The following is a 9,503-nucleotide window of genomic DNA, read 5'->3' as shown; positions in this document are numbered from 1 at the left end:
CGTCTCACCATTCATTATCCTCTTTTAGCTAACATTCATTCTTCACCGTCGATATAGTTATGTTCGCTACTCATAGCTTCCAGGGGTAAAAACTATCCCCACGAACCAAACACGAATCAAGTTACTCAATATAAGATTGCTCAAAAAATTGCCCCATCACCAAACTACCCTGCATTGAAAAAAAATGTACAGACATGATAGATGATTGTGAGATCCGTGACGAGTGCCAGTGAGGACGCTAGGCATTGAAGAGGTGGATTGTAAGAGCCTACATAAATTGAAGAGAGGAACGAGTGTCAGCGAGGACGTTGGGCTCGTTTGAGAAGGAAACTAAACATTGTTTACGAGGGTGTAAAAACTCTTTCCTAAAAAGACACGTTTAAAAGCCTTGAAGGAAAACGTGACAAAAAAAAAATCTAAATAAGACAATATCTAGTAGCGGTAGGTTCGAGGTGGTACGATGATAATATTAAAATAATAATAAAGAACGCCACTAGCCATTGAAAGACGAAAGGGCAAATTTTTGTTGTTTTGCACCACATTACCTAACTTCTTCACATGCATCCTATTTTCAAACCATTTTGGCCATCTACCTACTCCTTTTTCTATTTTACTCCACATTATTCAACCTTCTTTTGTCGTTCTTAAGCTTATTTACTTGGGCCCCGTGTACTTGGGATAAGACCGTTTGTTTCTCGTTTTGGTTAGTAGTCGTGATCTGGTGTTATACTCGATTGTGAAAAAATCGTCTTAGATTAGGTTTGATTTGTTCGTAATTTTGAAGAAACATATTTTGTTCTTTTTTAACGACTCTGGTTCAATTATATTATTATTAAAAAATTATAATTTTTCTATATAATTAAAAGAAACAAACAAATAGATAAAAATGAGAATGATGAAGTTATTAAATAAACATTTTGAAATCAATATTAAAATTACATATACTCGATTTAATATTTTAAATATTCACCGATCTTTAATTGAAATAATATTTAATTTTAATTTTTTTTTGAAATCTTGAACAGTTGTTTATTAATTAATTTTATATTATATAGTTTTATTCATCGACTATATTATATGTTCATTTTCAATAATTTAATATGAAAGACGTGTGAAGAGTTGTGACGTCTATTTATTAAAAGAATCGATATCATTAATGAAGTATGAAATACATCATTTGATTTTATATTAAACTCGATAGATACAACTATCTAAAAAACATAGGTCCAATAGAATAGGGTCAATGTTCATCAATGATAAAGGATGAGTGATGCTGACCTTATTGAAGGCAATTTCAGACGTGATTGATGAAGATAAAGCATAAGCATTAACAGTTCGTAAAAGTATCCTACATCGATAGAGACGTGATTGCAAGTTGGAATTAAAGGTGAAAGTAGACTTGACTAAATTCCCCGACTTGCCAAAAGGAACCAAAATATAACTATTTAGATTGTGATCGGGATTTTATATATATTTTACTAAAAAAATCACATAATTACGAGAAAGGTGGGTTCAAAAAATAGGTTGAATGCATTTGAAGGAAAGATTATCTCGATTAATCACTCACGTTCTTAGCAACAAGCTTTCTAGAAGAGACGGACAGAAGTCCCTATGTCAAAATTTAGTATAGCTCTACGATCTTAGTTCGGGTTTGCTATCTATACCGAAAAATAAAAAAAATTAAACTATATTTAATATAAATGTGAATAATTAATTTAGTAATATGAAAACTTAAATATATATTATAAAAAAAATAAATCGACAAAATCTGAGTAGACTCAGTCACCAATTGGGCTGCTTATGGGCTGCGCATAACAGAAGCCCAGTGGGCCAGGCAGAAGGGAGTCCGGTCCATCTAAGCCAAGCTTTGAAAATCCCTAGTATCAGCTAACAGGCGCTCTTTTTTCCCCCCGATCTCTCTCTCCCGCTCATCTTCCTCTCGCGCTGCTGGTTGCTGACTGGCTAGCAGTGCTGTCCGCTGTCTGAGAAAATCCTGCTCCGCCACTACTGCACTCATAAGCCCTAGCTCTCCGTTAAAATGAACTGCTCCAGTAAGTTCTCCCGTCTCTAATTCCTGGTAATTCCTCCTGCTGTTCTTTCGTTTTGTGTTGATTTCTGTTACTGGTATCTTGTGTTGCTCTACAGTTTCCGGTGAGATTCCGGAAGAGCCAGTTGTCTCCAAGAATTCTGGACTACTCTTCGAGAAGCGTTTAATTGAGAGGCACATTTCTGTATGCTTGCTTTTTTCTTTTCCCTCCCACTTGACTCTTTCTCCATGCCTTTTTAGGGTTTTTGCTTCACTCGGCGTAATGGAAATCTGGTTTTCGGTCTTTATTTGGCTCATGGAGTTATATTTTCGGGAATCATGGGATTCAAGGGTGCTTTATCCATTTTTTTTTCTTTACTTTTGAAAAGATTTTGATATTTTAATCGAGGTGTTTTCTCGCAGCTGAGAATTCTGAAACTTAGAGCCATTTCAGTTTGTTTTTCTCAAGTCGGATTTTTTTATCCGCACCTTCAATGATTTTTTTTATAAATTCTTATAATGTCAGTTGACCAAAAATTTATACTCAGAAAGGGAAGCGTACTTCCATATCTTTCTGTAGTACGTTTCTTACCTTACTTTTCAAATTTTCTATAAGGAAGTTAAACAGGACTTTTCCAATTTTTCATAGGTTATCGTTTTGTTAGGTACATTTTCAAAATTGAAGCCATGTTTTGAGAACTTAAAAAGGTAGTTTTTAAAAACTGGTTAGTTACTGTTTTCAGAATTTGGGTGAAAATTCAAATGTTTACTAAGAGAAAACTAGAAACATTGTGGAAATTGTGAGAAAATAAGTACAATTTCGAAAAACAAAAAACCGAATGATTATCAAACGGAGCCCTAGTTTACTACATGTAGTAGGGGAAAAAACAGGGGTAGTGATTTTACACGTCGTACTCTTAACCATGTAAAATAAATCCTTCTCTGCCTGGTATTATCTTCAGATTTGGTCAAATAATTTTATTTCATACAGTATATATTATTTTTAGTGCTTTTCTTTGCTCCACTCTAATACAACCTTGAGTTTCGAGGGATTTAGTCGAAGGGATTTGATTTAAAATTTTGCAACTTTTTCTTGCTTTTGTTTGTATATGTTTAGAATTATTTTTCAACAAACTAAATATTGCGTTTGATTAGTGTAAATTGTTTGTATTGCATCTCCAGGACTATGGGAAATGCCCTGTTACTGGTGAACCGCTTTCCATCGATGACATGGTTCCAATTAAAACTGGAAAGGTATGGAAATATCTCTGATTCTGTTTAGTTAAATTCTAAATTCTTTGGGCCTTCTTCATTTCTCTATAAAACACGCATGTGCAATGTTACATATTAGTATAGATTTGGAGAAAGTGTCTGAATTGGAACGTCAAGTGGCCTGTAATGTACCTAGCTCTATTTCATGAAGTTGAAAAGTGCAGGGGTTAAAGGCTAGAGACATCCTAGTACATTTCCATCTGAATATTTTCTTCTTTTTCTTCTTTTTCCCCTTCTTTAACTTCCCTCTTGTTCATTAATTTCTCTGCAGATAGTCAAGCCCAGGCAAGCTGCTAGCATCCCTGGAATGCTTGGAATGTTCCAGAATGTATGGAATTACGCTCTATAATCTATTTTATCGCTGTAGTTGTACTTTTGATCAATAGCTTTGATGCTCTTGTGCTCCTGGAAGATTCAATTTTCTTCATTAATGTGCTTTGTTGGATGTTTTGTTTAGCTTGCATTGTATTATCATGTATATAGCAGTACATTATTATGTGATTTATTTTTTAGTAAGTTATGCTTTCCCAATTTATTGGGTACGCATGGAGTTCTATATAACGAGAAGTATATGATTGTTTATAATGTTTATTTTCAAGTATTTTATCTTTATCAGACTACCATATTATATCCTTAGTTACCGTGTCCCTTTTTTCGGGCAAGAATCAATTTCAGTATGCAATTGCAAAAAAAAAAAGAAAAGAAAAGAAAAAGGGATTAAGCCCCTACCCAAGGAATTGTTATTAAACCTCTCTAATCACCATCCAAGGGAGTCACTGATACTTAATCACCATCCTTCAAGCTTAAGTGTCAGACTATTGTTGGGTGTTCATGTTGACATTTTGGTCGCTGAGCTATTTACATGTATTGTATGAAGCGTTTAATTTGTATCCTTTTATGAAAACTATGTTGAAATTTAAGCTATCTTATGTTTTAAGTTCGAGGATGTGCTTCATCATTGTTGTTCCTATCAGATATATGGGTCTAACACAAAATGGATTTTACTTATTTCTTTTCTTAAATCATGCTATTTACATATATTGTGTTTTTTTTAATCAAGGCTGAAAAATATGATTTTTCTCTAAGGATAGGAATGGGATGTTTTAGTGCTGTCCAATTTTGCGCTAGAGCAACAGCTGCATACAGCTAGACAGGAGCTTAGTCACGCCTTGTATCAGGTATATCTTTTTTATTTTATTTTTATTAATTCCCAATTTCTAAGGGTGTAAAGCACAATTTTTCAGTTTTTTTTTTTAAATCTTTGCTCCATGGTCCATCCATTACGATATCGTATATTTTTGTTGCACGATTTTGCTCATTGATTTTCAACTTTTTCAGTTTTGAATTTTTGGGGCTATTGTATATCTTTGTACTTTATGGTTGACTTCTGTAATCCAACAATGTTTTGCAAGCCATATATTGAATGTATTTGTGTTTTGCTATGTAGTGAAGTCATGGTGAGGTGACGAGTTTCATAAGTCTAACTATTGATTTGATATATATATTTTTTCTTCCAGCATGATGCTGCATGTCGTGTGATTGCAAGACTTAAAAAGGAACGCGATGAGGCTAGGTCGTTACTTGCTCAGGCCGAGAGGCAGATGCCGTTGTCATCAACTCCAGTTTCATCTAATGCTGCTGTCAGTGGTAATGGGAAAAGAGGTTTGTCCATTCAATCATCCATCAACATGGATTTTCATCAATATTCTGGCTCTGATTTGAGTTCTTTTTTTATTTTTCCAGTTAATGAGGATGAAGAATTGGGTCCTGATGGCAAGAAGATACGTCAAGGAATATCTGCCACTGTTATCTCTGAGCTCACAGATTGTAATGCTGCTCTATCACAACAAAGGAAGAAGCGGCAGGTATTTTAATGATAATAAAAATTATTTAAATCTTATTATTTCCTATTAAATAAAAGGGTTATCGTTGAATGGATGATGTGAATGTTTTATGATATCAGGCACAGGGTTTCCTGATAAATGTGCATTAATTCGTTGATTGATTCTTTTATCTCAGATACCTCCTACGTTGGTTCCTGTTGAGGCTCTAGAAAGTTACACCCAGATTTCTAGCCATCCACTTCATAAAACAAGCAAACCTGGCATTATATCTCTTGACATCCATCATGAGAAGGTATCATTTTAAAGTGCATCAGCCTATATTACTCTAATAAATATGCTCGTATGAGTATTATGTGGCCTTCATTAAAACAATTCTTTGAAATCATACTTGCGTCTGTGATTAACCATTTTATTCAATTTGACCAATGGGCTCTTTTCGGAATAATGAACGAGGTGGTTTTGCATTAAACATATGTTTCACGGTTCATTCCTTAAGCCATAAAATGATAGTAGTTCAAATATTTCGTAGGATTCATCCATGTTTTCCCCTTCTTTTTGATGAAAAATGCAACTATTTAATTTTAAGTGGAATAAGTAATGTACTTTTAAGCTTAGGGATCATGTCCAAATGCCTTGGAAATAAACCGAAGCATTAATAAATTATAAGGTGAGTTTATTTCTATTATTCATGTCATTAATCCAACGTTGTATTATGAACTAAAGCATGAACACTAATAAGCTGTTTTATAGAGTTCTGCATAATACTTCAGCCTCGTCTTATAAATCTTCTACAATGCATTGTTTATCTTGATGTGATATTGACTATATGTCGACATGATGGTGAATTGCAGGTCGACTTTCTTTCTAAATGAATATTTCTGTTGCTAATAATAGTGCACAAATTTACTTCTCAGTCGAGGAATTTTCTTTTCCTGGTTTTAGGATGTCATTGCAACTGGAGGGCTGGACACAAATGCTGTTATTTTTGACAGATCATCTGGGGAGATTTTATCTACACTAAGTGGCCATTCAAAGAAGGTTTCTTTGCTGAATTGTAGCATTCAAGTGCTGGAGCCATGTAATATTAATATTCTTTGCTAATTGGAATGTTGAACATTGTTTGTCTAGGTAACAAGTGTCAAATTTGTGGCCCGAGATGATTTGTTCTTGACTGGTTCAGCTGACAAGGTTAGTTTTTCTTGTTATGGTTATGATGAAAATATTTCCTATTTTTGAATGTATGCTTAAAACTTTGTATTTGTAACTTCTGAGGCTTACATGTAACTTCTGAAGATCATATTTCTTCTTTGGCTGAGCGTGTAGTCAATGGCTAACCAAATGAAATTAATTACTGACATAGAAATGAACTGCTCTTGTCCTTTAATTCCCAGAACCGAAGTACTAAGTGCTAGGTTTAATAATTTAAACATATAAATGAACTGCTTCTCCTTTGGTCTATAAATTTTTGGTTCTGAGTTTAGGCTTTAGGTTTCCTTTGCCTTGGCTTCATGAACGTAACTATTTCAACTAAAACAGGAATGATCATACCATAACATTTGAATTGTTTTGATATTTTGCCAATCTAAACTCAACTATTTTTCTGACTGCATTTGAGAATAGTATTAAACGCCTTGTCCTAATTGTGCAGACTGTTCGTGTGTGGCAACAATCTGATGATGGGAACTACAATTGTAGGCACATTTTAAAGGATCATACAGCTGAGGTAAGCTGATTTAATTCAATGACCATTATTGATTATCATTTCTGGTTATAGCTGAAAGCTAGGTTAAAAAACTCAGCTAAGTTGTATTGTCTCAATTGCTAAGAATCTGATAACAATCTATAGAACCAAAGAATTATATAACAGGAGCAAGTCAGTTCTGATTTTGTGTGACTCAATTTCATGCGTTAACGTACGGTAAAGGAGTGTCAACTTTCAAACTCTTACAGGTCCAAGCGGTTACCGTCCATGCTACCAATAACTTCTTTGTCACTACCTCCCTTGATAACACATGGTGTTTTTATGAGCTTGCTTCAGGATTATGCCTGACCCAGGTAATGCTTAATTTTTCATTAGTGTATATTTGTTTACTCTGAGATAGACGGTCTTGAATGCGTTGTGATATACTTTTAGTTGACTGCATGTTTTATGTTCCACAGTGTTATGTATACACTCCAGGTGCTAGGCGGCCTTTTACGTTTTGTTTTCCAAAGATTGATGACTAAGGGTTGATATATTTCCAAATATATGATACAACTGTCAATTGGTTATGATAGGTCAAGGTTTTTGGATTTGATATCACATGGACAATTCCTCAATATTGAAGAGTGGTTAGTAGGTCATAGAATCAAAGTACATTTTCCTCAGACCTGATGCTCCACATTTAACCCTCTCTAAACAGCGACTACTCGAAGAAAAATATTGTTATCGAATTGATTGAACTACTGAGGTTGAGAAGTGCTGCGCTGCTGCCCAACACATTGTGAATAAGTTTGTGTTTGCCTTTCACCAACTTAACAAGTTTGAATAGTTGTAGGGTCCGGAAGTAGTCTCATTTCATTGGAAAATGCAAGGAGCCTAATGTCTTGGAAGTATTGAAAAAAATACATGAAATGAACTTTCCCATGTTAAGCACATGCTAGTTTCTTTTAGGATAATTACAAGGTTCCTTTCTGAGATACAGTTATATTTTGCAGTTACGTGATGATGTAAAATTTTGGTGTAGTTAAAAAAGGTCGCCCATTTAGATTTTTGTGACCTGTTCGGTAGCTCGGCTGGAATTGGTTATGTTGTCTTATAGAAGTTTTATCAATCTTATCCTCTGCAGGTTACAGAGGCTTCAGAAACGGAGGGCTACACATCTGCAGCCTTTCATCCTGATGGTCTCATCCTTGGAACAGGCACATCAGAGGCTCTTGTTAAAATTTGGGATGTAAAAAGTCAGGTGTGAGATTCTCTAACCTCGCATGATATATCCCCATATCCCTAAATTTGTTCACTAATTTCTTTAATCCTTTTGCTTACAGAAAAATGTGGCCAGATTTGATGGACACGTTGGGCCAGTAACTGCAATATCTTTTTCTGAAAATGGTTACTTCCTAGCGGTATGTGTTAATTGGATGCAGTTAAAGGTTTAACTTAGACATGATTGAAACTAATATAAATCTAAACTGCACAGACTGCAGCTCATGATGGAGTAAAGCTGTGGGATCTTCGAAAATTGAAGAACTTTCGTACATTTTCACCTTATGATTCAGAAACTCCAACAAACTCTGGTACGTTTCTTTCTGTAGATGCTGGTTGATGTAACATTTTACAACTTTCTATAGTACATGTTCTGTCAGTTCTACAAATAGGAAGATAGTGTTTTACGTTTAGTCATGTCTTGTTCGTGGGAATAACTGAACATCTGTTTCTGGTTCTGTAGTGGAATTTGATCATAGTGGATCTTACCTTGCGATTGCTGGCTCAGATTTAAGGTAAGCATTTGGCCCTTGAAATCATTTCTAACCTTCCGTCTAATAGAAATCAGTATTCAATTTATTCATCACTTATTTTCAGTTAGTAGTTTCTACAAAGTCTAACAAACGAGGGTTGCTTGAACTCGCAGGGTTTACCAAGTTGCTAGTGTGAAATCTGAATGGAATTGTATCAAAACTATTCCAGATTTGTCTGGCACAGGTACCGTATCCTTCTCTCACATGTGCGCACATGTATATATTTTATAAAGATATCACATTCATAAAATGGGTTAGATACTTTACTAACTACACAGAGAAAGCATTTACGATTCATGCGGATTAATGTGAGTAGTCCAAAATTGCTGTTGATGAGAATTCCGGTTCCACTCGATTTCAGGTAAAGCAACTTGTCTCAAATTTGGTCCAGATGCAAAATACTTGGCAGTTGGGTCCATGGATCGAAATCTTCGAATTTTCGGTGTGCCTGGGGAAGATGGCTCGATGGAAGCATAAGTTACACCCAGATTTGAAAATTCTGAAAAAGATGAACGCTAGCTTCCCAGTATATTTGCACGATTACAGGTATGATTCATGGTATAAAAAAACCGGAATTTGAAGCAGAGGCATCTTTAAAAGGTTCTCCAGAAAAGTTGAGAGTTATACATCCACAGATCAACAAGATGAGCGAATTATTCTCACCAATTTTTTTGTGTTTGGACTAATCAGGTTTGATTCTGATTTCTATGCAATTAGAGTAAAAAGATTATGTAGCCTGTCTGAATTGCATGTAGCTGTAGAACTGTTAATATACGATGACATTTTTCATTCACCGTTTAGTTGTATTTTGATAGTGGAAAAACTTTAATAGATTCATCTTTCTTATTCACCTTATCATTCTT

General features: G+C 34.7%; 1 protein-coding gene across 1 annotated transcript; it reads left to right on the top strand.

Annotated features, from left to right (window-relative positions):
• The first annotated feature begins 1,899 nt into the window (after positions 1-1,899).
• LOC111431962 (pre-mRNA-processing factor 19-like) lies at positions 1,900-9,490 on the top strand. Its single transcript, XM_023068708.1, has 18 exons — positions 1,900-2,051; positions 2,146-2,231; positions 3,209-3,280; positions 3,570-3,626; positions 4,390-4,476; positions 4,816-4,960; positions 5,042-5,163; positions 5,318-5,434; positions 6,085-6,180; positions 6,271-6,330; positions 6,791-6,865; positions 7,093-7,197; positions 7,971-8,087; positions 8,170-8,247; positions 8,322-8,418; positions 8,571-8,622; positions 8,754-8,824; positions 9,002-9,490. The coding sequence occupies exons 1-18, from the start codon at positions 2,039-2,041 to the stop codon at positions 9,115-9,117; spliced, it is 1,566 nt and encodes a 521-aa protein (XP_022924476.1). The 5' UTR covers positions 1,900-2,038; the 3' UTR covers positions 9,118-9,490.
• Positions 9,491-9,503: the final 13 nt, after the last annotated feature.

The sequence above is a fragment of the Cucurbita moschata genome, unplaced genomic scaffold (genome assembly GCF_002738365.1).
Source record: "Cucurbita moschata cultivar Rifu unplaced genomic scaffold, Cmos_1.0 Cmo_Scf00037, whole genome shotgun sequence".
NCBI lineage: Eukaryota > Viridiplantae > Streptophyta > Magnoliopsida > Cucurbitales > Cucurbitaceae > Cucurbita > Cucurbita moschata.
Note: the sequence above shows the minus strand (reverse complement) of the source record. Positions and strands in the feature narration are given on the sequence as shown.

Bases quoted from the DNA above. Each gene is read 5' to 3' on its own strand.
- LOC111431962 (XM_023068708.1), top strand. The intron at 8,088-8,169 runs GTGTGAGATTCT...TTTTGCTTACAG, and splicing joins TTTGGGATGTAAAAAGTCAG to AAAAATGTGGCCAGATTTGA. The intron at 8,419-8,570 runs GTACGTTTCTTT...CTGGTTCTGTAG, and splicing joins AGAAACTCCAACAAACTCTG to TGGAATTTGATCATAGTGGA.